General features: G+C 39.8%; 2 protein-coding genes across 9 annotated transcripts in view; both read left to right on the top strand.

The window, feature by feature from the left end:
• The window catches only part of UBE2Q2 (ubiquitin conjugating enzyme E2 Q2), a 57,977-nt gene extending 51,929 nt beyond the window's left edge, over positions 1-6,048 (top strand). For 5 of the 7 annotated variants that reach the window (XM_032267322.1, XM_032267320.1, XM_032267327.1 and 2 more), the window contains one exon: positions 4,424-6,048. In XM_032267322.1, the coding sequence (XP_032123213.1) occupies positions 4,424-4,531 (108 nt within the window). In that variant the 3' untranslated portion in view covers positions 4,532-6,048. Of the gene's footprint in view, positions 1-2,289; positions 2,357-4,423 lie in introns of all 7 variants that reach the window. The other 2 variants (XM_032267321.1, XM_032267325.1) reach the window with 1 other exon arrangement.
• A 2,752-nt stretch (positions 6,049-8,800) lies between these two features.
• Positions 8,801-26,948, top strand: part of FBXO22 (F-box protein 22) — a 29,413-nt gene continuing 11,265 nt past the window's right edge. The window contains exons 1-5 of one of the 2 annotated variants that reach the window (XM_032267318.1): positions 8,801-9,047; positions 9,417-9,555; positions 17,909-17,996; positions 18,811-18,906; positions 21,965-22,129. In XM_032267318.1, coding sequence (XP_032123209.1) covers positions 8,905-9,047; positions 9,417-9,555; positions 17,909-17,996; positions 18,811-18,906; positions 21,965-22,129 — 631 coding nt within the window. In that variant the 5' untranslated portion in view covers positions 8,801-8,904. The remainder of the gene's footprint in view (positions 9,048-9,416; positions 9,556-17,908; positions 17,997-18,810; positions 18,907-21,964; positions 22,130-26,948) is intronic. The other variant, XM_032267319.1, reaches the window with a different exon arrangement.

Genomic DNA, 26,948 nt, shown 5'->3' with positions numbered 1-26,948 from the left:
TTATTACTTATCAAAGACTAAAAAAGAGCTCAGAGGAATGTTCATTGCCAAATCCTTACGCCATTAAGAAAAGAATGAAAATTAATCAAGCCTCTAACTCACTGTTAGGACAGCAGAAAAAAGCTTGAAGGAGGCCAGGGACGGTGATTCACGCCTATAATCCTAGCACTTTGAGAGGCTGAGACAGATGGATGGCCCAAACTCAGGAGAGGCCACCCTAGGCCACATGGTGAAACCTACCTCTACTAAAAAAACCACAAAAACAAAATGAAAATTAGCCAGGCATTGTGGTGGGCACCTGTTGTCCCAGCTACTCGGGAGGCTGAGGCAGGAGAATTGCTTGAACCCAGGAGGTGAAGGTTGCAGTCAGCTGAGATCAAGCTGCTGCAGTGACAGAGTGAGACTCCATCTCTAAAAAAATCTGAAGGAAAGCAGAATGGGGAAATTATTGAAGATGTACAAGCAGAAATCAGTGCATTAGAGAAATAGGAAGGGCTAGACCGACCCCCAGTACAGTAATGCCTCTGCAGAAACATTCGTTTTAACTGGGGTTTGAGTACCTTGCTACTGAAAATTGAGACGGGGAAGGCCAGCATTATTTTCTCCTTGTATTTTGGGTGGTAGGCAGTAGGGTTGGGAGGTGACTGCTTCAGTCTTTTGGGAGTTTCAGGGTATGTGTACTTTTTATGTAAAGTTTGTGAATCTTTTGTCCTTTTCGTGAAAATACTAAAAAAAAAACAAAAAAAACTTTTCATTAATGTTAACATGTTACTATACATTTTATGTTTAATTTATTAGATGCATTCTGGCAGGGTTTTACTATTTTAAAGAGCTCTTAGATGTTGAAAAAGACTACCCTGTAGAAAAATGGGAAAAGTGCATACATAAATTTAACATCGTGTTAAAAAAAATGGGGAGAAGGATATAAAAAGTCTGTTTACAGAAATAGAAATAAATAGCTCATGAACATAATGGAGACAGGCTCAATCTCAATAATAGAAATACAGATCAAAACTATACTTGGAATCTCTCAGCGTATTGTCAGAAATCACAAAGATTTGAAGTACCGTGTTGGTGAGGCTGCACTGAGGCACTCTCATAGATGGCTGGTGGGCAGACACATTTATACAGTTCTTTAGAGGACAGTGTATACTCAGAATTACTAAGGCATGTATCTTTTGACCCAGCAGTGCTACTCTAGGACATTTTTACCAGTACTCAGCAGATATATGTACAAGGTTGCTCATGGCAACACTTTCACAGCAAAATATTGACCACAACCTGATGTCTACCAATAGGGGATTGATTAAATATTTGAATATCCATATAATAGAAATATTTCCGTGTTTAAAACCTATGTTCTATACTGATAGGGGACATTCTCCAAGATATGCTAGATGAGAAAAGTGGCAGACCAGTGTCTGTAGCATGCACCTGTTAGTGAAGGAAAGCTGGGGACAATGGCTGATAACAATGGCTGTATATGAATATTCTTGTATAATCTTAAAGAGGAACATACAAGAAATTAGTAATAGTGGTTAACTTGTGTAGAGGAAGGGAGGAAACTGGGTGTTTAGGGGACAAGTAGGGAGAGTTTTCACTTAGGATGTAGGCATTTTTGAGTCTTGTGCTGTGTGAATTTATTATGCAAAAAATTCTATGACATAATATAGTGGATAGATGGGTGCCACTATGGAGAATGCTCATGATTATTAGTTGGAAGTTAAGATATAGGTTGGTTGTACTTACGGTGACAAAATTAATCCTAGATTTGGCTCCTTAAAATTTTTACCAAAAGAGGGCTCCGTTAGTAAGCTTGGTGCCAATTATAGGTATTCTTTAGATTTCTAACTTAAAATATCATTCATTTGTGTAGTCGTGGAAGCTTAATACTTTCTTATCTGAAAGTAATATTTTGTAGGGTTTTTTAATAGAAGTTGTGTGAAGAGAGTTTGAGTTTTATTAACATCCAGATATTCTTTAACTTGATTCAGCCATATGGAGATTGACTCTAGAACCAGAAAGCCTTGTAGTTGTGCAATGGTAAGAAGACTTATAAAATGAACTGTGAGGCTTATTGATTTTTATTGGGGTACAATTTTGGTTTTATTCTTATAAAATTATAGAGAATAATGAAATTGAGAAATGAGCCTATTAAGTTAAAATTTGTTTTTGAAATGGAGATGGTTTCCTATGTTCTTTTAAGCACAATGTGATGCATTCATAAATTTATTATCATAATTTTTACCTAATTACACTTTTGATTTGAAATGTATAATTCTCTTTCAGAATCAGTATAATCTAGCAAGAGCCCAACAGTCTTATAATTCCATTGTACAGATACATGAGAAAAATGGTATGTTTAATTCAAGTATTTATTGCTGTTTAAGACATTTTAGACAATGTATTAATATTTACCGTTTTATTTTTCTGTTTTTGCTTTAGTTTCTTAAAGTACTGTTACCATAGTAAAAAAAAAAAAAAAAAAAAAACTTATGCGGCATACAGAATCTTTTAATGACTCTCTAACATTGTGCTTCATTAAAAATTTTTGTATCCTATACGCTCAGCCTAGGTATTTCAGTCAGATTCAAGAATTTTTTAAGTAGATTAATGAATGACTCACTTTACTTACTTGAAATCAATGGTCTTAGGTTAGGAATTGAGCTAAAGGCAACTCTTTATTGATGGAATTCTCGTTATAACTAGAGTGCAGTGGCTATTTACAGGTGTAATCATAGTGCACCGCAGCCTCGAGCTCCTGGGCTGATGCCATCCCCTCTCAGTCTCCCCAGTAGCTCAGACTGTAGGCGCAAGCCACCACGCCCATAAAGTATTCTTGACTTTGCTAGAAATGTGTCAGTTTGTGACTTAGAGTTGTGTTTTGTGTTCACTGTTACTTTAATGACAAAGGAAACTTACCACTCTTTCAGTGATTGCTTACTTATGGAAATAGTATTCAAAACAAAATTTTCTAACAGAAGAGAGAAACGATAAAATTTGAGGACAAGGCCAGGTTTTCATAATGACAATTTGTAATGCACAAAATTAGTAGATCCAAAGAAACTTGTGTATACTACTTTATGGATACTTCATAGATCTTGGCATATTCATACTATTCTAAAGTTTCATACTAAACAGTACTTAGTCTAATTTGCGTTTTTATGGAGAGCTTAGGTTTTTGTGGAGCCCAGGAAACAGATTTATGTTTATTTTTATTTCTTAAAGCAAACATTACAACCAGCATTCAGAAAATATTTACAGAAAGTGCTGTATTTGAGAGTGTGTGGGTGTGTGTAAGCTTAGTTGTGATGAAAGAGTAATAGATTCAGAATCAGGAGAGATGGCTTCTAGGGTTTTTTTTTTTTAATCTTTAAAAATTTTTAATTTTTCTTATTTGTAAAAAATTGACAGACATGCTTTTCATGTACAACGTTTTGAAGTATACATACATTGTGGAATGACTAAATCTAGCTAATTAACTGAGGCATCACCTTACATAGTTTCATTTTTGTGGTGAGATACTTGGCATCCACTCTCAGCATTTTTCAAGAATACAGTATATTGTTATAGTCACCATGTTGTACAACAGCTCAAGATGGATTCTAGGTGGGCCTGCTACTAACTCGGATTTTGGGGATAGGCATCACTGCTCTTGCTGCGATGGCTTCTGTGTCCTTGGTGAAATGACATTATGGCTCTGATAACAGTCCAAGTTCCTCATATCCTAAATTGCCAGGATTTTGTTTGGGTGGGGAAATAAGTACTTTTCATGAGGTTTACTTTCAAGTATAGAACTGAAGTAGAATAAAACTTATTCTTTTAGTCTAATATTCCACAGTCATCTTTAGTTAGAGATACCATTAATACAGAGCTCTTGTGTGGAAAATTCAAATATAATTTATTCATAGAAAATAAGTTTCTGTCGTGAAATAGCAAAATGCAGTGTTACCAATCCAAGTGTAAGTTTAATTTTTACAGTAGGTCAGGTGTGGTTGTTCACACTTGCAATTCCAGCACTTTGGGAGGCAGAGGCAGGTGGATTGCCTTGAGGTCAGGAGTTCGAGACCAGACTGACCAACAGGAGAAACCCTGTCTCTACTAAAAAAAAAAAAAATTAGCCAGGCATGGTGGTACGTGCCTGTAATCCCAGCTACTTGGGCGGCTGAGGCAGGAGAATTGCTTGATCTGGGACACGGAGGTTGCAGTGAGCCAAGATTGAGCCGTTGCACTCTAGCCTAGGCAACAGAGTGGAACGCTGTTTAAAACAAAACAAAACAAAACCAAAAAAAATTTTTTTTTACAGCATATTTAAACATCAAAATTATGAAGAGAGACTGTAGCTAACCTTATTACATGCCAGTTCTTCTGATTGGTTTAAGAATTAAAATATTTTAACTTTTTTTTTTTCATTCTATTTCAGGCTGGTACACCCCTCCAAAGGAAGATGGCTAAATATGTTGCCTGGTTACATGTCTGGACCAATGTTGCTTTAAAGAAAATCTTTCCAACATGCAGACACAAGCTTTGAGTGCCCCTATTGCAGTGGTACCGAAGACGTTAGTTAATAGATATTTTAGTGGATAATGTCAACTGACATCCAGTATAAGTTATAGCCTTTGCATTTTGCTCATTTTAGATATCTTGGACTGAGCAGTGGGGACTTTACTGTATTTTTCCTCATAAATACACATACTGGTCACTCCTTATCATCTCTTTTTCTTGAAAAGTGAACTTTTTAAAGCAGTCAAGTCAGCATCAGGCTACTGAAGTCGTGGCTTTAGGGTTACTTTTCTATATTAAGCCCATGGGTTATAAGGATTTGCAATATATTGTTCCATTTAGAGCCAGTACAAGTTTAATCAATGTTCAATATTGGTTTTGAAAATTTAAGGCTTTCTAAATCATAGTAGCTCTTTCATGTTTAAAACCATTTTATGATATTGCCAAAACCAGGAAACCTACTCATTAAATTGTTAAACTTTTTAATGACTATGTGAAGATATGAATTGTTCCCTGAAGATATAATCTTAATTGAGTTGTATTGTATTTTTTAGGCAAAGCAGTGTAAAACTATATTAATTAAGGCTTGTGAGTAGTGGTTTCCACTGGGGCATCAGAGTCTTGCTGGGCTGAATCTGCTGCTTGTTGGTTCAGTGTTTCTTATGAAGAAGAGCCACAGGATAGAGCTGAAAGTTATTTAAAATACTAAGTCATCTTATGTTTCCATTTTATTAACGGGATGTTGCAATCATTTGTAAATTAAAAAACTTATAAAGTGATTGGCACAAAGACTCCTTGAGCAAAAGCTGCACAGTTAAGTACAAAAAGATAATTTGGAGACTTTTAGAATAATTTTCACCATAGTCATAAAAATGGCTTTTACATTGAAAGATTAATAGAAACTTTACATATGTTAATTTTTTTTTATAGAACCTGACTCAAATCAAGGTACTCTCCATTTTATTGCCTTACCTGAATCAGTCCTTTTTTGGTTGGTAATAGTTTTTTTAATACACCCAAGTTTGATTTAAAAGTAAATTCTAGCTATTAAGCACTTTTAACAAGAAATCCAGAAGCACATTTTTCTGCACAAACCAGTTACAAAGTTCAAAAGTGCTTTCTTATGCATTTGCTTTGAGATTCAGTTTTTAACTTTGTAAACCACATCCAAGAGACTTGGCACTTCTACATTATTGTGTGTATTTAATTTCTTTTGATTCTATTTTGGTTAAGAGGGCAATAAATAGATTTTCTGGTGTTCTTGTTCACTTGGTTACATTTGTATGAAGTTCTGAGTGCCAGTGGCTCAGATAACAAGTGACAAGGCAGAATTCTTTAAAGCATTAAAGTTCCTTAAACCTAAGGCTAACTCTTGAATACATTATTGAATTCTTTAATATCTTCATGGCAAGCAGATTGATAGCTGCACATTTGGCATGCTTTGTTTTATGGATTTTATTTTTAATTGCAGATTTTATTTGGCAATCTACAGTAAATTTTGTAAACTTGCATCAAGTTTATGAATAAAGAACTATTTAAAAATTTTGTTTATGCGGATCATGGCAAGCAAAAAATTACTTTGTCATTTTTCCCTCATAAGAAGACTCTGCTTGATGTGTTTGTAGGCTCTCTTGAGTGTCTGGAATAAGATATTTAAGGAGGGAAGGGGTGAGAGGAGGCTTGGAAGACAGGCAGATTTAACAAGAGAAAGTGAAAGAACCTAGAAATGGTCTGTACACACTTGGTATAGTCACCTTTTCTTCAGCCTTTTTTTCTCTTCCATTCTCATTACACATTTAAGTGCTACTTTTTCCTTATGACTATCCTTAGTTCCCACAGTTAAAATAATCTGCTCCTCCTTTAGTGTACCCATGGCCTCCTTGCACAGAATTGACAGGTTATTTCACATACAGGAAGTCCAGAGGTAAGACAACTCCCGATACTGTACATACGGGCTTTGCTCTGCTTCCTTGAGATTTTTTTCTATGTTGGTTTCATCTTTTGATGGCGTATGTGCAGCCACCTTACTTGATCCAGAGACAGATAATGCCTGTCTTCTAGTGTCTTCTTAGGAGGTGAGGAAATCTCAAAGCACCATCCCATCAAGCACACTGCCTCTCACTTTTCCTTGGTCAGATCAGGGGCCTGTGCCTACCCCCAAACCAATGGCTGGTGAAAGAATGAAACCATCATGATTAGTTGCACAAATGGTTCTTAAAGCATGATTTGGGGAACACTGGAGACCCCTGAGACAATTTCAAGAAGTTTTAAAGGACTATTTTTATAATATTAAAAACATTTGCCATTTCACTCATTCCTTCATGAGTGTACAATGGAGTTTTCCAGAGGCTACATGATGTAATTTTGCAACAGATTGAATTTAGACGCAAACAAGAATCTACCTGTCTTAAGACAGAAGGAATTACGAAATGTAAAGTGATTCCATCACTGGTAAACTGTCCTCTTTCCTTACTTTATGTCAGCCACAAAGAAAGAACGTCTACTCAGAAAGGCAATCGGGTTTCATTCAGTAGCCAGAGAATGGAGAAGGGGAGCTTACCCTCTAAAGGCACCTTTTTCCTGAAGGATGGGAGGCGGAGGAGTTGAAAGAGTTGAGGGGGCAGGGGAGGTATGAAGGGCATGCACAGGCTGGAGTTCCAGACAAGCAGGCCCAGTCCCTGAACATGCTACTTCATATATCCATGTACACAAGATGCCAGTGATCTGCCTTCAGGGGAGAGGATTTTAGCATTATAATGTTAATGATCCAAAGGTAACTGGAGGTCACCTGTTTATCTTTCTCTGGTATTCAGCAAGGGGTCAGGAAGCTCTGGTGATAACTGGGCCATCTGGCTTCCTTAAGCAGCTGTGCCTATAGACTAAAAAAAACTGGCTGGGCTTGGTGGCTCATACCTGGAATCCCAACACTTTGGGAGGTGGAGGCAGAGGGGTATTTTGAGGCCAGTAGTTTGAGACCAGCCTGGGCAAAAGAGAGACCCTGTGTCTACCAGAAAAAAAGCCACAGCTATTCAAGAGGCTTATACCAGTGACAGTGTCACACTATTTACCAGTTGGGGTGGGGATGAAGATTTGGGAAATAGTTGAATTCCACAAAAATATTTTGTTAATGTGTAACATTTTTTAAAAGTATTAAGATGATTTAATTTTTAATATGATAGTGATAATCATAATACAAACTATTTGTTCGTGTGGATATTTTAGACGTAAAGGGTCCTGAGGCCATAATGAGAACCGCTAATTTAGACCAAGTTTCTACTCAAGATCTAGCGATCAAATCAGGGCTCCCTTAGGAAGGAACTGGAGGGAGAAATGGATGTTCGGTGGGGATGCACCTGTGTCTGCTGTGCTTCCATATCTTCTGTGGTTCTCAGTTTGAGCATGCATTAGAATCGCTATAAAGTTTGTTAAAACATAGATTGCTGGGCCTCACCCCCAGTGTCTGATTCAGGAGGTCTGGGATAAGGACGGGGAACGTGCCAAAACTTAACAGTTCCCAGGTGAATCAGATGCTACTGGCGGGAAACTGGTGCGCAGCTTGTTCACCGCAATTATCTTACTCAACTTCCTTAGAATGGCAGGTGCTATTTATGCCATTTTACTCATTCAAAACTTTAAACCTGAAGATGACAACGAGTTAACTAAGTTTACAAGGAATAAAGGCAGTGATTTTCACACACTAAGGCAATTTTTTAAAAGCAAACACTGTCAGTTCAAAAATTGAGTTCATGCTATTTAAACAGGTCCCTGCAAGGAATCTGTGAATTAGAGAAAGATATAGGCTCAGAAATACGGCGGTGCCTGGGCAGTGAGAAGAATTTATCTTAACTGCAGGAAGCCTCCTAGAAAGTTGCCCAGCACCGGTGGCTCATTCATGCCTGTAACTGCTGCCATCTTGGGAGGCCCAGGAGGGAGGATCGCTTGAGCCCTGGAGTTTGAGACCAGCCTGGTAAGCACAGCGAAACCCGCCTCTACAAAAAATACAAAAATTAGCTAGGGATGGTGGCGGGAGTCTGTAGTCCAAGCTACGGGGGAGACTGAGGCAGGAGGCTCGCTTGAGCCTGCGAGGTAGAAGCTACAGTGAGCAGAGGCCGCGCCACTCCACACTCGCCTTGCCACAGCACGAGACCCAATCTCAAAAATGAAAAAAAAGAATTCGGGCGTATTATGGAACGGATGACTTCAACTTCGGAGCACGGGCTCCAGGACCTGCACCGGAAACCCGGTGGCCACGGGTCGCACCGGCGTTGCCACACCCACCTTCTCCGTCAGGCGGAAGTGGTGCGGGCGCCTGCTCAGTGCGCTCCGGCCGGGCAATCGTGTGCAGGCGTAACCGGGTCCCTCCGAGCCGCCGTAGGACTGGTTCCGGCGGGCTGGTGAGGAATGGAGCCTGTGGGTGGCTGCGGCGACCGCCGGGGCTCCTCCTCCGTAGACCCACGGAGCACCTTCGTGTTAAGTAACCTAGCGGAGGTGGTGGAGCGTGTGCTCACCTTCTTGCCCGCCAAGGCATTGCTGCGGGTGGCCTGGTGAGGAGGGGAGGCGGGAAGCTTGCCTCGGGACGCGCCGTGGGCATGTCCCAGGCTGGCGGGGTAGGGAGAGACCCTGGGGACCCAGGACCGCTCCCGGCTCCTTCGCCCTACCTGAGGTGACCTCCACCCGCGAGGTGTCTTCCAGCCGTAGTGCCCCCGGGACTTCCCTGAGGAGCGAAGTTCCCCTTAAGGTTTTCTCCACAACTGGCTCTCCTTCTGAACCAGCGCCCTGACACCTACCTCCCCCGGGGGCTTGGGATCCCGCGGGGATCTCCTGCTGCTGCGCCAGCAGGTGGGGGTTTGTGAGCTGTGGGAGCGACGAAAATGAACGTCCGTTTGCAATCCTTTGTGCGTTTGCGTCCCCAGCGTGTGCCGCTTATGGAGGGAGTGTGTGCGCCGAGTGTTGCGGACCCATCGGAGCTTGACCTGGATCTCCGCAGGCCTGGCCGATGCCGGCCACCTGGAGAGGCATTGCTTGGTTCGCGTGGTAGCCGAGGAGCTTGAGGCAAGTAGCAAGGGGTGTCACGCGCAGTCAATTGCAGGTTGGTGGTTCAGTCTTTGAGAACTATTTTTTTTTTTATCCCAGTTTTGTTAATTCAAGGAGTATCTTCTCGTGCCGTGAAAAAAATGTTGTAAACATTAGTTTTAGTGACTACACTTTAAGGATGTGTCATGATTTATTTGACCGTTCATCAAATCATGGGCCTTATAAGTATCCACATTTTCACCATTAACAACAACGCTGTGCAGAACCTTCTCTCCACCTGCTTCCCTTGAAGCAAGTTTCTGTTGTGTCTGTTTTACTGGGAAGGCAACTGGGTGTGCTTTCCTCAGTGTGACACACCTAGAAAACCAAGAAGCAAAAGTTAAAGCCAAATATTTCAACTCCCGATCCTGTACTCTTTTGCTTCCCTGGCCCCCAACTTCAAAAGGGGAGCCAATACCTGGAGAGATAAAGACTCGGACTGTGGAGTCAGAGGGGCTGCAGGGTGTACCATCTCTCTGAGGAGTGGGAGGGCGCCATTTGACAATGAAGTGCCAACCTGATGCTCTGTCATTCCTTTTACTTCCCTACGGCTTACAGACATAACCACGGTGCAGCCGTCATAATCAGGAAATTGGCACTGATAGATTTCTACTATTTTATCCTCAGACTCGGTTCAGGTTTTGCCAGTTGTCTCAGTAAGGTTCTTCATGGCAAAAAAGGTCTGTTCCCAATTGCAAGTTGCTCTAAATAAGTCATGTTTCTTTAATCTCCTTTGATCTGGAACAGTTTCCCAAGCTTTGCTTGATTTTTCCCAATCTTGACACTTAGGAAAATTACAGGCTATTTTGTAGGACATCCATCAGTTGGCCATGTGTGAGGTTTCTTACTACGTTGGCGTGTTTCTTACTAGGTTTGGCAGGAAATAATCACAGAAGTCATGCTGTGCTCTTTTCACGGCATCCTTTAGGTGGCATGTGATTTCCATTTGTCTCGTTGTTGGTGATACTACCTTTGATTACTCAGTTAAGGTGGTGCTGGCCAAGTGTCTCTTCACTAAAATCACTTCTGTAATGATTAAGTGTTTTTTGAAGAGATAATTTGAAACTATGTAAATGTCGTGTTTCCGATTCGTTTATTTATGTCTGTACACACTCTCCAAGTCTTATTTCAGTGGGATATAATCTGTTACTTGTCAGTATTTATTTCGGTGTTCAGTTCACCCTCGACCCCCAACCCAGTTTGGCTAGGGGGAGCTCCTTCAGGCTGACTTCATTGTCTTTAGAGATGACTCCTTTATCTTTGACCACTTGCTGTCTGGCACAAGGTGTTCTAAGCTTGTCTTGGGTTTTACCTGCTCTGGTCCTGGCATTGGCCATTTGTCCATGAAACCCTGGCTTCGTTTGATGGAGTGTGATATTTAGAAATCAAGATCTAGATTCTCTAAATGTACTACTCCTTGCCATCGAGGGATTTGCTGCTCCAAAGCTCAGTCATTAGAGCCAAGGAATGTAAGTATGTATATACAAGCATGTGTGTGTATATAATCAGTATATATGTATACACAAGTGTACAACTATATTTCTGTATATGTGGAAACTCATGAGTTAACACAGGTGCAGCCTTTCGAATCAAACGCAGGATGCGTTCCAGTTTTGTCTCTGCTCATATCTGTATCTCCCTTTTGGGCAATGAGAAACCTGGTTCTCATCATTCTTAATGTATTTAGATATTACATCAATGCCCCATATGTAACCAGTCTTCTGTTTCCCCCTTCCTTAGGTGGTCTTTCTCCTTACCCTGTTTGGGCTCTGGAACTCTCGCTTATTAGAAAACTTTTCTTCTCTGGCCCTTTGTCCCAACTCATGACATCTCTTTCCAGAAGTTTATCATCTGGAAAAATTCAAAGTGCAGGCAGACTTTTCCTCAAAAATGTTCTCTGGAGCATCATTTATAATAAGGGATACTGAAAACCTAATGTTAATGTAATGAAGTTATTAAATTACAAACTGCAAGTCCATTAATGACAAGAGAAAATGTTGATTTTAAAAGTGAAAAGACTGTGAAATTATGTATTTAGAATCATCGGAATTATTAAAGACAAAAAAGAGAGTAGAAAAGAAAGCCAAAATGTTAGCTTTTGTTTCTATTTAATGTTTTTAAAAACTTTTCTCTCTGTAGTCATCGTTTTCAAATTTTTACCACAGCAGGCATTATTTTCCTATAGCTTTAAGAGTTTATACGTTGTAGTGGCTGTTATAGCCCGACAGACTTACGTGTGAACCCTAGCTTTGGCGTATAACGGCGGTATGACCTTGAAAAAGCTACTTAACCCTCTGAGCCTCAGGTGCGATCTCCATAAAATAAAAAGAAAAATAATGATTTTCCTATGCCCTTATAGAGTTGTTGTAAGGATTCAGTAATGGAAATGTAATGCATATAACACATTACCTATAGTACAGGGAGTATAAGTTCTCAATAGATGTCTATTAAATACTCTTTTATTACTATCATTATTAAAGTTCACAGAGTTCAGTAATGCCCTTAGAGGAGTTCTGCATTGTAGTAAACTGCTGGTGAGACAAACACACGAAAACCCTACTTAAATCATACATGCTGATCGTGTTTTCCAAGTTATCTAGTGGACAATGGGTACGTTTATAGCCATAAAGAAAGTTGATTTAACTTTTTTATTAGAAGTATTTTAAGTCTGCTGGGCACAGTGACTCACACCTGTAATCGCAACACTTTGGAAAGCTGAGGCGGGCAGATCACTTGAGGTCAGGAGTTTGAGAGCAGCCTGGCCAACATGGTGAAACCGTGTCTCCACTAAAAACATAAATATTTAAAAATATTAAAATATTGAACAAATATTAAATATATAAATAAAAATATTAAACTACAAAAATCTGGGTGTGGTGGTGAACACCTGTAACCGCAGCTGCTCGGGTAGCTGAGGTACCAGAATTGCTTGATCCTGGGAGGTGGAGTTTGCATGAGCTGAGATTTCGCCACTTCACTCCAGCCTGGGGACAGAATGAGACTCTGTCTCAAAAAAAAAGAAAAGAAAAGAAATATTTTAAAGTCCACCAGAAGTTTTATAAAAACAGCTTACCATTTGTAACTTCTTTGAACAGTGGAACATGGTGCTAGCTGTCTTACACTGTGCTTTGAGAACACTTCATATTGAGGATTGTTATGTCACTGCTTCTAGTGTGAATTAGGAAGGAAGATTCAGCAATTGCTTTTCAGTGGCTGCTAGAAAGGTAAACTCATAAAATCTCAGGACCAGACTTTTAATCAGGAATAGGAAACCTGAGGCCTAAAAGCTTGATGAGGGTTATTTTGCCAGCTTGTGGCCACTATGACCTAAGACCTAAATCTGGGTGTGGGTGTGTGTGGGGGTGTGTGTGTGTTGGGGGGGGTGTTTTGAGACTGACTCTCACTCTGTTGCCCAGGCTGGAGTGTGGTGGCCCAATCTCAGCTCACTGCCATCTCCACCTCCCAGGTTCAAGTGATTCTTCTGCCTCAGCCTCCTGAGTAGCTAGGACTACAGGCGTGTGCCACCACACCTGGTTAATTTTTGTATTTTTAGTAGAGATGCGGTTTCACCATGTTGGCCAGGCTGGTCTCAAACTCCTGACCTCAGGTGATCTGCCGACCTCAGCTTCCCAAAGTGCTGGTATTACAGGCATGAGCCACCGGACCTGGCCCCTAAATCTCTTGAGTTCTGTTTCCTTTCCTCACTATACCAGGCATCACAGACTCAGATGACTCGAAGGTCAGGCAGGTAGCTGAAGAGGGTCAGGTAGCTTAACAGAGTGGTAGCGCCATGGCAGACTGGAAAGGCTTGCTTCTGTTTAGTCTTAGTTAAGAGGCACATAGTCTAAGTGTGCCATTATGTCCAGTTTTTAAAAATAATCTGGAAATCCACATTTATGTAAAAATTTTTTTGGAATTTGAACGTTGACATTCAGTTTACGTTTTTTGAAAATGCTGTGTGGACCAAGGAAACCATATCCATACGTCTTGGGCAACCCTGGGCCCCACAGGATATCATGCTATCTGTCTCTTTTATTAGTTTATATAGAATGTATTCTGAAACATCTTGGCATTCCCCCAAATTATAGTGAACCAACTTTTTTTTTTTTCCCTTTAACCAACAGTGAGGCTTTGCTATATCCTAAGTACTATATTTTATTCTGGTAGTAAAAAAATTTTGAAAATAGCTAGCTTAGAAAAATATCTGCATCCTTTTCATTTAATTCAGCTACTTTGCCACTTGTTTTTAATTGGAAAGTTCAGTTGCAAACCGGTGAGTCTGAATAAGCCCAGCTCATAGGGAAGATAGGGCACAAATAAGATTAACTGGGGGTAAGGGATGTTGCATCTGAGGTCCAGAATACTGGGGGAGTTTAGGAAAAGGTTTTGGAGAGAAGGTGGCACTTAAGGTGTCTCTAGAGGGAAACAGTGTTAAGTTCCACAGGAAGAGAGCAACAGGAGATTATATGGCGAAGTGGATGTGTCTGGGTAATATTTTTTTTTTTTTTTTTTTTTGAGACGGAGTCTCGCTCTTGTTACCCAGGCTGGAGTGCAATGGCGCGATCTCAGCTCACGGCAACCTCCGTCTCCTGGGTTCAGGCGATTCTCCTGCCTCAGCCTCCTGAGTAGCTGGGATTACAGGCACGTGCCACCATGCCCAGCTAATTTTTTGTATTTTTAGTAGAGACGGGGTTTCACCATGTTGACCAGGATGGTCTCAATCTCTTGACCTCGTGATCCACCCGCCTCGGCCTCCCAAAGTGCTGGGATCACAGGCTTGAGCCACCGCGCCCGGCGTCTGGGTAATATTAATAGTAAGCTAAGGGGCCCTGAAGGAAACTTGTTGGCAAGGCTGGATATAGAGGCTTGAAGGATTTGATTTGATAATCAGTAAAAAGAGGAGTGATACAGCCTGTATACCTTTCCCAGTTCTGAGATTTTTCTGTTACTGTGATGCCTGTTCAAATAAAGCAAATGCATCTTTTGCTGGTACTTGATGTTTATGTTCTAAGAGCTTCAATTATTGTGAAAATGAACTTCTTGAGGGCTGGAATGAAGAAATAGGTGCTTAGTAAACAAAATGAAAATGAAAGAGCACGAGTGAAAAGTAAATGAGAAGTAGATGGACTCAGAATGCCAACATTGATCTGAAAGAAGGTAGAGTACCAGCAGTTTGGACCGGGTGATACTTTTTATTTTTAATTTTTATTATACTTTTAAGTTCTGGGATACATGTACAGAATATGCCTTTTTATTATATAGGTATATATGTGCCATAGTGGTATTTCTTCTAATGCTATCCCTTCCCTAGCCTCCCACCTCCCAACAGGCCCTGGTGTGTGATGTTCCCCCCCCTGTGTCCATGTGTTCTTATCGTTCATCTCCCACTTATGAGTGAGAATATGTGGTGTTTGGGTTTCTGTTCCTGTGTTAGTTTGCCAAGAATGATGGTTTCCTGCTTTATCCATGCCCCTACAAAGGACATGAACTCATCCTTTTTTATGGCTGCATAATGTTCCATGGTATATATGTGCCACACTTTCTTTATCCAGTCTATCATTGATGGGAATTTGGGTTGGTTCCAAGTCTTTGCTATTGTCAACAGTGCTGCAATAAACATGTATGCGTGTATCTTTATATTAGAATGATTTATAATCCTTTGGGTATATACCCAAGTAATGGGATTGCTGGATCAAATGGTATTTCTCTTTCTAGGTCCTTGAAGAATCACCACACTGTCTTCCACAATGATTGAACTAATTTGCCCTCCCACCAATAGTGTAAAAGCATTCCTATTTCTCCACATCCTCTCCAGCATCTGTTTCCTGACTTTTTAATAATCACCATTCTAGCTGGCATAAGATGGTATCTCATTGTGGTTTTGATTTGCATTTCTCTAATGACCAGTGATGATGAGCCTTTTTTCATATGTTTGTCGGCTGCATAAATGTCTTCTTTTGAGAAATGTCTGTTCATATCTTTTGCCCACTTTTTGATAGGGTTATTTTTTTCTTGTAAAATTTGTTTAAGTTCCTTGTAGATTCTGGTTATTAGCTCTTTGGCAGATGGATAGATTACAAAAGTTTCTCCGATTCTGTAGGTTGCCTGTTCACTCTGATGATAGTTTCTTTTGCTGTGCAGAAGCTCTTTAGTTTAATTAGATCCCATTTGTCAATTTTGGCTTTTGTTGCTCTTGTTTTTGGTGTTTTAGTCATGAAGTCTTTGCCCATGAAGTCTGTGTCCTGCATGGTATTGCCTAGGTTTTTTCTAGGGTTTTTATGGTTTTAGGTCTTATGTTGAAGTCTTTAATCCATCTTTAGTTAATTTTTGTTTAAGGTATAAGGAAGGGGTCCAGTTTCAGTTTTCTGCATATGGCCAACCAGTTTTCCCAACACCATTTATTAAATAGGAAATCCTTTCCCCATTGCTTTTGTCAGGTTTGTCAAAGATCAGATGGTTGTAGATGTATGGCATTATTTCTGAGGCCTCTGTTCTGTTCCTTTGGTCTATATATCTGTTTTGGTACCAGTACCATGCTGTTTTGGTTACTGTAGCCTTGTAGTATAATTTGAAGTCAGGTAGCATGATGCCTCCAGCATTGTTCTTTCTGCTTAGGATTGCCTTGACTATACAGGCTCTTTTTTGGTTCCATATGAAATTTAAAGTAGTTTTTTCTACTTCTTTGAAGAAAGTGAATGGTAGCTTGATGGGGATAGCATTGAATTATTGAGAGTTTTTAGCATGAAGCAGTGTTGAATTTTATCAAAGGCCTTTTCTGCATCTGTTGAGATAATCATGTGGTTTTTGTCATTGGTTCTGTTTATGTGGTAGATTATGTGTATTGATTTGCATATGTTGAACCAGCCTTGGATTCCAGGGATGAAGCCAACTTGATTGTGGTGGATAAGCTTTTGATGTGCTGCTAGATTCAGTTTGCCATTTTTTCATTGAGGATTTTCACATTGATGTTCATCAGGGATATTGGCCTCATATTTTCTCTTTTTGTTGTGTCTCTGCCAAGCTTTAGTATTAGTATGGTGCCCACCTCTTAAAATGAGTTAGGGAGGAGTCCCTCTTTTTCTGTTTGGAATAGTTTCAGAAGGAATGGTACCAGCTCCTCTTTGATTCTCTGGTAGAATTCGGCTGTGAATCTGTCTGGTTCTGTGCCTTTGTTGGTTGATAAGCTATTAATTACTGCCTCAATTTCAGAACTCTTTATTGGTCTATTCAGGGATTTGACTCCTTCCTGGTTTAGTCTTGGGAGGGTGTATGTGTCAGGAATTTATCCATTTCTTCTAGATTTTCTAGTTTATTTGTGTAGAGGTATAATATTCTCTGATGGTAGTTTGTATTTCTGTGGGATCAGTGGTGATATCCCCTCTGTCATTTTTTATTGTGTCTATTTGGTCTATTAATATTCTCTGATGGTAGTTTGTATTTCTGTGGAATCAGTGGTGATATCCCTTCTGTCATTTTTATTGTGTCTATTTGATTCTTTTCTCTTTTCTTTATTAGTCTGGCTAGTGGTCTATGTATTTTGTTAATCTTTCCCAAAAACCAGCTCCTGGATTCACTGATATTTTTGAAGGGTTTATTGTGTCTCTACCTCCTTCAGTTCTGCTCTTATCTTAGTTATTTCTTGTCTTCTGCTAGCTTTTCAATTTGTTTTCTCTTGCTTCTCTAGTTCTTTTTTTTTTTTGAGATGGAGTCTCTGTTGCCCAGGCTGGAGTGCTGCCTCCCAGGTTCAACTGGTACTCCTGCCTCAGCCTCCCCAGTAGCTGGGATTACAGGCACATGCCACCATGCCCTGCTAATTTTTTGTATTTTCAGTAGGGACAGGGTTTCACCATGTTGGCCAGGCTGGTCTTGAACTCCTGACCTTCGGTGATCCACCTACCTCAGCCTCCCAAAGTGCTGGGATTACAGGCATGAGCCATTGTGCCCGGCCACTTCTCCTGTTCTTTTAATTGAAATGTTTTGGTGTCAATTTTAAGTCTTTTCTGCTTTCTCCTGTGGGCATTTAATGCTATAAAATTTCCTTCTAAACACAGTTTTAGCTGTGTCCCAGAGATTCTGGTGTATGTTGTGTGTTTGTTCTCATTGGTTTCAAAGAACTTATTTAAATATTTCTGCCTTAATTTCATTATTTACACCCAGTAGTCATTCAGGAGCAGGTTGTTCAGTTTCCATGTAGTTGTGTGGTTTTGAGTGAGTTTCTTAATCCTGAGTTCTAATTTGATTGCACTGTGGACTGGGGATACTTTAAGGGACCATGCAAAAACATTCATGGATTCCTGGGATCCAATTTCAATTTTTTGTTTTTCCTTTGCAGAATGTTCGCATCTTACCACATACAGTTCTTTACATGGCTGATTCAGAAACTTTCATTAGTCTGGAAGAATGTCGTGGCCATAAGAGAGGTAAATATCAAAAGAAAAGGTTTTGTTTCTGTTTTTTTCATTATGTGCCTTCTGTTTGGAGTTCAGTATTGTACTCGTCCTGAGAGTTAACTGTCTGAGGCTCTGCGACTGCCACCTGTAGTATCCGTGAAAAAAATCTACCTTTGAACCTTGACAAACCCTTTCTGCTTCGGATTGACTTTTAAACCTTGTACTGCAGTTGAAACAAATTTGTTAAAAAGTTGTTTTTCTCGTTTTGAGATGCTTTAATTCTCCAGGCACTTTTTATTATTAAAATGGGATGTATGACTTTGGCTGTTCAGGCCTTTTACTATATTGGAACATGAGGTCCCGTTTATGAAAGTTATGTGTGGAAATGGTGCATTTTTGGCTTGCTGAGGGAAACGGCAGAATGGTATACAAGATGGGCACACTGAGGCCCCAAGTTGGACTTAGATAATGGATTCTCATTGTCTCATTTGAATCCAGTTAACTGTTGATGTAGTCAGATAGTAGTTATGCTGCAATATCAGCTGAACAGAAACGTACAATAGCAAATCAAAATTCAGCTGTTACTGCTAAATTTGACATCATTGGAGCAAAAGCAATATATGAACAAGGGGAAAGGCAGGCTAGTGATGCAGAACATCAGATTTAGAATTTAAAAACCGGGGCCAGAACAGGTAAAGTGTTTTAATCAAAGCTCTTAGACCTTTATGTAGAGCATTCTGGTGTCAAGTAACTTAAAAGATTTCCAGTATTTGCTTTTTTACTTTTTCATTCTCAGATTTGACTTTAAGTGGATGATAATCATTTTGCTACTGTATTTTTACAGCAAGGAAAAGAACTAGTATGGAAACAGCACTTGCCCTTGAGAAGCTTTTCCCCAAACAATGCCAGGTCCTTGGGATTGTGACCCCAGGAATTGTAGGTGAGAGAAATTAGCAACTTGATGATTTCCTCCTTGCATTAATGTGGAGTCCTTTGGATTGGTGAATTATTTGTAGCCAAAAACCGCATTTATATTTCTGGCCATCTAAAATACAGTAAAGTTAGTCATATTTACCGTGGCATTATATTTGACTTATATTAATGTTTATTAAGTTATCGCGGTTAGTACTTCTCATCTCAAGGCTACTTGGATAATGCATCCCTAGTAGTCATTCATAAGAGGGGAGAGATCTCATTCTGCCTCCCTCCAAATTAGGAAGTATTTGTGGGCATTTTCAGAGTTCTGTCAGCTTAAGCAGTATTGTTTCTGGTGGGTGGGGGTGAGATGGGCTGGGATTAGGAGCAAAGATGAGCCTTATTAGGAAACTCCTGTTTCTCCGCTTTGCTACCACTGTTTGACTTCTGTAGTATGCAGTTATGCCCCTTTCTATGCTTGATTGCTGCAGGTAAATTTTGCTGGTTTTTATTGTTTTTGATTCTTTTCTGTAGCTAATTGGGGGAGGAGAGAGTCTCTTGAGGCAGTAGTGAGGCAGTGGTTAGATACCTGGATTGGAATGCCAGCTGTACCGATTAATATCTGTAGGACTTTAAGCAAGTCACTTAACTTCATGGGGCTTCACTGTCCTCATCAAGGAAGTGGAGATGATGATAGTAGTACCTTCCTTGGAGGGTTGTGAGGATTAAATGAGTTAACACCTGTAAAGCATTTACACTAGAGAGACACAGAAAGCAATAAGTAAATGTTAGCTGTTATTTTATTTTTTGAGATGGAGTTTTGCCCTTGTTGCCCAGGATAGAGTGCAATGTCATGATCTCAGCTCACTGCAACCTCCACCTTCTGGGTTTAAGTGATTCTCCTGCCTCAGCCTCCCAAGTAGCTGGGATCACAGGTGCCTGCCACTACCACACCTAGCTAATTTTTATATTTTTAGTAGAAACCGAGTTTTACCATGTTGGCCAGGCTGGTCTCAAACTCGTGACCTCAGGTAATCCACCGCCTCAGCCTCCCAAAGTGCTGGGATTACAGGCGTGAGCCACTGCACCTGGACGCTGTTATGTTTTTGTTTGTTTGTTTGTTTCAACTCAGTAGTATTCTACTGAGTATTATTATTTTTAATCTTCATTGAAAAAATTTTTAATCTGAATTTCAGAGTCTTGTACAGTGAGGTCAAAAGGATTTCGCGTGTTTACAAATGAATATTATTTGTTCAGTTGCTATAGCTTTGGTTTCTAAAAGGCTTAACTTTTTTTTAAAAAAAGAGTTTATTTCCTTTTGGCCAGGTGTGGTGGCTCACACCTGTAATCCCAGCACTTTGGGAGGCCAGGGCAGGTGGATCACACTTGAGGTCAGGAGTTCGAGACCAGCATGGCCAACATGGCGAAACCCCATCTCTACTAAAAAAATGTAAAAAAATTAGTCGGGTATAGTGGCTCATGCCTGTAATTCCAGCTACTCGGGAGGCCCAGGCAGGAGAATTGTTTGAAACCAGGAGGCAGAGGGTGCAGTGAGCTGAGATTGCACCACAGCATTCCTGCCTGGGTGACGGAGTGAGACTCGTCTGAAAACAAAAAGTTTATTTTTTTATACTAGTATGTAATTGTTATTTATTGTTAGAAAAAGGAAAATTAGAAGATTCAGGTAAGCAAAAGCAAAAAAATTAAGTACCTTTAAGCACCACAGAGTTAACCACTCTATTATGATATTAACCTTTGTTTACATATGTATGTAACTTTAAAAAACCAGAATGGGCTTGGTGTGGTGGCCCACACCTGTAAACCCAGCCCTTTGGGAGGCTGAGGTGGGTGGATCCCGAGGTCAGGTGTTCAAGACCAGCCTGGCCAAGATGGTGAAACCTCATCTCTACTAAAAATAGAAAAATTAGCCGGGCATGGTGGTAGACGCCTGTTATTCCAGCTACTCGGGAGGCTGAGACAGGAGAATTGCTTGAACCTGGAGGAGTGGAGGTTGCAGTGAGCCGAGATCGTGCCACTGCACTCTAGCCTGGGCAACAGAGTGAGACTCCGTCTCAGAAATAAAAAAAAAACACAGAATATAATTTTCTTTAGACTTGTAACCTACTATGTTAGTCTGCCAGGGCTACCATAACAAAATACCACAGACTGGGTGGCTTAAACAGTGGAAGCTTATTTTCTCATAGTTTGGGAGGCTGGAAGTCCAAGATCAGGGATGGTCTCTCTGACACTTGCTTACAGCTGCTTTCTCATTGTGTTCTCACATGGCCTTTTCTTTGTACATAAGCGTGCCTGGTGTCTCTTCCTCTTCTTTTCGGGACACTAGTCCTGTTGGATTAGGGCGCTACCCTTATCACCTCATTTAATCTTAATTATCTTTTAAAGGCCTTTTCTCCAAATATAGTCACATGGTGGGGTTAGGGTTGCAACATGAATTTGGGGTAGGCAGTGGGGTGGGGTGACGCAATTCAATCTGTGATATCTACCTTTAAAATTCAGAGCGTGTTACAAACATATTTCCATGTCTATAAATACATATTTGTCATCATTTTAATGACCATATTCTATCAATGTAACTTTTAACCTGAATACCAGTGTGGGGCATTCAGGTTTTTCTTTTTATTTTCTGTTTAAAATTATATGATACAATACTTGAGTGTACATATAATTGTCAAATATTTTTAGGGTAAACTTTTAAAAATTGGAATTGCTGTGAAAGTGTATTTACTATCCCCCAACTTTTTATTTTGAAAATAACTTCATACCTATGGAAAAGTTGAAAGAAGAATAGAATGGCATGATAAATGTCCATATACCCTTTATCTAGCTCAGCAGTTGAAAAATTTTGCCACATTTATTTTTTCTCACTTTGCTTATAAAAAAATTCTTTCTGAGCTATTTGAAAGTTAAATTGCAAACATGACACTACACCCCAAAACTGTCAAAGCTGGGAAACTTTTACTCAGATAGTGGCTTGCTAGCTTGATGATTATCTTAGTGACCTAAACTGTAGTTATCTAGTTTTTACTGAATCTATTGGTGAAACTGTTTAAATTTTTCTCTAGTGACTCCAATGGGATCAGGTAGCAATCGACCTCAGGAAATAGAAATTGGAGAATCTGGTTTTGCTTTATTATTTCCTCAAATTGAAGGAATAAAAATACAACCCTTTCATTTTATTAAGGATCCAAAGAATTTCGCATTAGAAAGACATCAACTCACTGAAGTAGGTAAGTTACTTTTATTTATCATTAATTGCTCATTTTATTGGTTAATTTTGTTTTCTTTTTAATTCTGGCTAGTTGGTAGATATGAGGTTCCTTTGGGAGAATCTAAAGTAAGTACACTTGTTACTGGAGATGTGACCAATTCAGACAGGTGATTCACAGAGGCCAGTATGACACACTTTTGGTAGAATTGATTTACTTTTAAAATTATTTTACATTAAAGCCCAAGAAAATCATAATTGAAAATTTTTTCATAAATTACTCTATTGATAATAAACTTGTTTGTATTTAATTCCGAATTTTAAGGACTTCTTGCTCTAATAGTTTCTTTCATTTTGCTCTATTTTTGTTTTATTAATCTATTCTTTTTTATTCTAGTGACAAGCATTTTAGAAGTTTTTAGAAGATGCAGGTTAGTTCTTTGTGGGCTAATTAGAAATATGGAACAAGTAAAATGACCCTGATGAGTGTTCGGGAGAAGGTGTGAATTAAGCCAAGTCTGTCAAGCAAGGGATGTGCTGGGAAACATCCGTAGGTAGTGTGGATGGAGCCCTGAAGTGAATTTGATAAGTTAAAGGGTTGGCTTAATGTCTAAGCTTGGATGGGAAAGCTTAACTTAATATATAATAAATAAAAAACTAGCTACTCAAGGAAAGCTGCATTAAAGCCTTTTATTTACATCTGCAAATGAACTGATTGGATTCACTTAATTGATTAAAAGAATCACTGTTAAAAATCACTGTTGGCATAAAAGCTATTTAGCGGTAACACCTCATTTCTGCATAGGATTAGCCAGCCTGTAGAGATAAACCTCCATTATTTGAAATGGGACTTAACCTAGCAGGAGTAAAAAAAATTGTGTAACAACAAAGGTAAAATTCATTTTACTGATGAGGAAAAAAGGGGGTATGAACATTGAGACTAGTTTTTACAACTATCCCTGACAATTAAAAAAAAAAGTGCAAGTGGTTGGTGGATGGGAGGGGAAGCACAGAACAAAAGCGTTAGGAGCAAAGACTAGCAGCCGGGAGCCTCTTGATAATGTGGAAGAGGGCGGTCAGGTCCACACAGATGGTGGAAAGCTTCAACAGCCAGCTCTGTTGAACACAGGGTAGTGTAGCTATCAAGAATGCTGACTTGGAAATGAAATCAGTATGTTCAAGAGATATCTGCACTCCCATGTTTATTGCAGCACTGTTCACAATAGCTAGGATATGGAATTGACCTAAGTGTCCATTAGCCGATGAGTGGATAAAGAAAATGTGGTCTGTGTACATAATGAAATACTATTCAGCCATAGAGAAGAATTTGCACCAGCATGGATGAACCTGGGGGGTGTTAAGTGAAAAAAGCCAGGCCTAGAAAGACAAATAGTGCATGATCTCACTCGTGTGGAATCTAAAAAAGTTGCTCTCATAGAAATATAGAGTTGAATGGCAGTTACTAGGGTGGTTGGGAGGGGGTTTGGGGAGATAATGGTCAAAGGATACAAAATTCATTTTGGAGGAGTAAGTTCTAGAGGTCTGTTGTACAAAATGGAGACTATAGTCAGTGACGATACAGTCTCTTTTTTTTTTTTTTTTTTTTTTTTTTTCAGAGAAGGGTCTCACTTTGTCACCCAAGCTGGAGTGCAGTGGCTTGATCTCAGCTCACTTCAACCTCCACTTCCTGGGTTCAAGTGATTGTCATGTCTCAGACTCCTGAGTAGCTGGGACCACAGGCTATGTGCACCACTATGCCTGGCTAATTTTTTTTTTTTTCTGTCTTTTATTAGAGATGGGGTTTCACGATGTTAGCCAGGCTGGTCTCAAACTCCTGGCCTCAAGTGATCTGCCTGCCTCGGCCTCCCAAAGTGCTGGGATTACAGGTGTGATACACCATGCCTGGCCCATATATTTTTTTCTTGAAGAATGCTGAGAGAGTGACTGTTACCTCAAAAGTGGTAACTATATGAGGTAATGTATATGTTAATTAGATTTAACCCTTCCTCAATGTATATGTACTTAAAAACATCATGTTATACATTGATAAATACATACAATTTTATTTGTCAGTTAAAAAAATAAAGAAATAGAAGGTAGTCAACCTTAAAAAAAAAAAAATTGCAGGCTTGTAGCTGCCCTAGTTCTGCTACTTTCTGGCTCTCCAATTAGGGCAAGCTTTTAAATTTTTCTAAACCTCCATTTTTCTCATCTATAAAGTGGAAACAACTAACACTGAATTCACAGAATTGTGAAGATTAAATGAAATGACTTCTATAAAGCGCTTAGCAACAGGAGATGTAGCTAGATGGTAGTGTTGGTCTCTACACAGGCAGGCTCTACTGTGTGAAGCGTGGACCCTCCTCCATCTGTAGTGCGGCCTTGTATTGTGGCAGGGAATGGACTAGAGGGAGGATTGATAAGTAGCTCAGGAAGGGACATTAGGTGAAAGGGAGTTGAAGTGTCAATTAATGATGGCCAGTGTTTATGGAGCTACTGTATGCCAGGTGCTGTGCTGCGCTGCACGTCTCACCTTCACCACAGCTTTGCCACATACAGGTAGAATTATTTATGGAATATTTTCGATGAGGAAACTGAACTTTAATGGCAGTAGAGAGTTAAGGCTCTTAGGGTATGTAAATAGCAGAGTTAGCAGAAATGTTAAAGCTATCCTAAATTAAGAATGCCAAACCTCCTTTGGAAAGAGGTCAGATAGTGCCTTTAAAATTGACCCTTTGTTAAGTGTAAAGGCAAAATGAATTTTAGGAGCAAATGTGGTATGTACTGACCTTATGTGATCTTGTCATAACATAATGAGACTTGATATTGGTAGGCTAGCTGGAGCTAACAAAGTTCAGCAAACTAGATGTTTTTCAGAGTTGGTCAGGGGGTTAGAAAATAGTAGGTCTGAAACTCAAAGGAATGGCTGTGGTCAGACGTGTTGGTTTGAGAGCCATTTGCATGTTGCCTGGCAGTCTGTCTGTAAAAGCATCAAATGCCTTTGAAGGCCTTGGAGTAAGCCAGTCCAGGGCAACTTAGCCCAGATTCTGGAAAGATTTACAGCAGCAAATTTAGTATAAGGAAGGAAGAAGATGACAAATTTATTGCTGTTGATGAGATGGCCGTCTATATTCAGTTGGCTCATAACGTAGAAATCCTACATTCGTTTTATTCAGGCTGGGTATGGTGGCTCATGCCTGTAATTTCAGTGCTTTGGGAAGCTGAGGCGGCCAGCCTAGAGAATATAGTGAGACCACATTTCTACAAAAAAAAAAAACTAAAAAACTAGCCAAGCATGGTGGCACGCACCTGTAGTCCCATCTATTTGGGGGGCTGAGGTTGGAGGATTGCTTGAGCCCAAGAGGCGGAGGTTGCCGTGAGCTGAAATCATGCCACTCTACTGTAGCCTGGGTGACAGAGTGAGACCCTGTCTCAAAAAAAAAAAATTTTTTTTCAGCATGTTAAAGGTGTGATAACTGGATGCAGATTCTGCCTCAGTGACATTCCAGAAAAGGTATGAAAGATACTTACATGGTCATGTGTTCCTCAGTGAAGGAGATGAGTTCTGAGAAATGCATCTTTAGGCGATGTTGTTATGCGAACGTCATAGTACTTACGCAGACCTAGGTGTACAGCCTACTATACACATGGGCTGTACGGCTTAGCCTGTTGCCTCTGGGCTACAAACCTGGACAGGATGTTACTGTACTGAATACTGTAGGCAGTTGTAATACATGGTAAGTATTGGTGCATCTGAACATATCTAAACATTAAAAAGACACAGTGAAAACATGATATGAAAGACAGTATACCTCTCTAGGGTACTTAACATGAATGAGATTTGCAAGACTAGAAGTTGGTCTGGGTGAGTCAGTGAGTGGTGAGTGAATATAAAGGCCTAGCCCTGTATAGCCTTGTAGAATATAGTTTATAAACACTGTACACTCAGACTACACTAAATTAATTAAAACATTTTTGTTTGGCCAGGCACAGTGGCTCAAGTCTGTAATCCTAGCACTTTGGGAGGCCGAGGTAGGTGGATCACTTGAGGTCAGGAGTTTGAGACCAGCCTGGCCAACATGGTAAAACCCCATCTCTACTAAAAATGCAAAAATTAGCCAGGTGTGGTGGCACATGCCTGTAGTCCCAGCTACTTCGGAGGCTGAGGCGGGAGAATTGCTTGAACCCGGGAGGTGGAGGTGTTGATAAGCCAAGATCACGCCATTGCACTCCAGCCTGGGTGACAGCGAGGCTCTGTCTCAAAAAAAAAAAAAAAAAAAAAAAAATTCTTCAATATTAAATTAACCTTAGCCTACTGTAACTTTTTTACTTTTTAAATTTTTTTTTTTTTTTTTTTAGCTCTTAAACGCTTCTGTAATAACCCTTAGCTTAAAACACAAACACATTGTACAGCTAGATAAAAAGTTTTCTTATATCTTTATTTTTTTTAACTTTTTGAGCTTTTTGTTAAAAACTAAGACATAAACACACACATTAATTAGGCCTGTACAGGGTCAAGACCATCAGTATCACTGTCTTCCACCACTGCACCTCATCCCACTGGAAGGTCTTCGGGGAGTAATAACACATGGAACGGTCATCTCCTATGACAACAGTGCCTTCTTCTGGAATGCCTTCTGAAGGACCCTGCCTGAGGCTGTTGTATAGTTAACTTTTTTTTAAATTAGTAGGAGGAGTAATCTCTAAAATCACAATAAAAAGTATAGGATAGTAAATCATAAGCCAGTAACATAGTCATTCATTGTCATCAAGTATGATGCATTGTACGTGACTGTATGTGCTATACTTTTATATGCCTGGCACTGCAGTAGGCTTGTTGA

This window comes from Sapajus apella, unplaced genomic scaffold (assembly GCF_009761245.1).
Source record: "Sapajus apella isolate SASKATOON/1434 unplaced genomic scaffold, GSC_monkey_1.0 scaffold168, whole genome shotgun sequence".
NCBI classification, from domain to species: domain Eukaryota; kingdom Metazoa; phylum Chordata; class Mammalia; order Primates; family Cebidae; genus Sapajus; species Sapajus apella.
The sequence above is the reverse complement of the archived record's forward strand: the minus strand, read 5'-3'. Positions and strand labels throughout refer to the sequence as shown.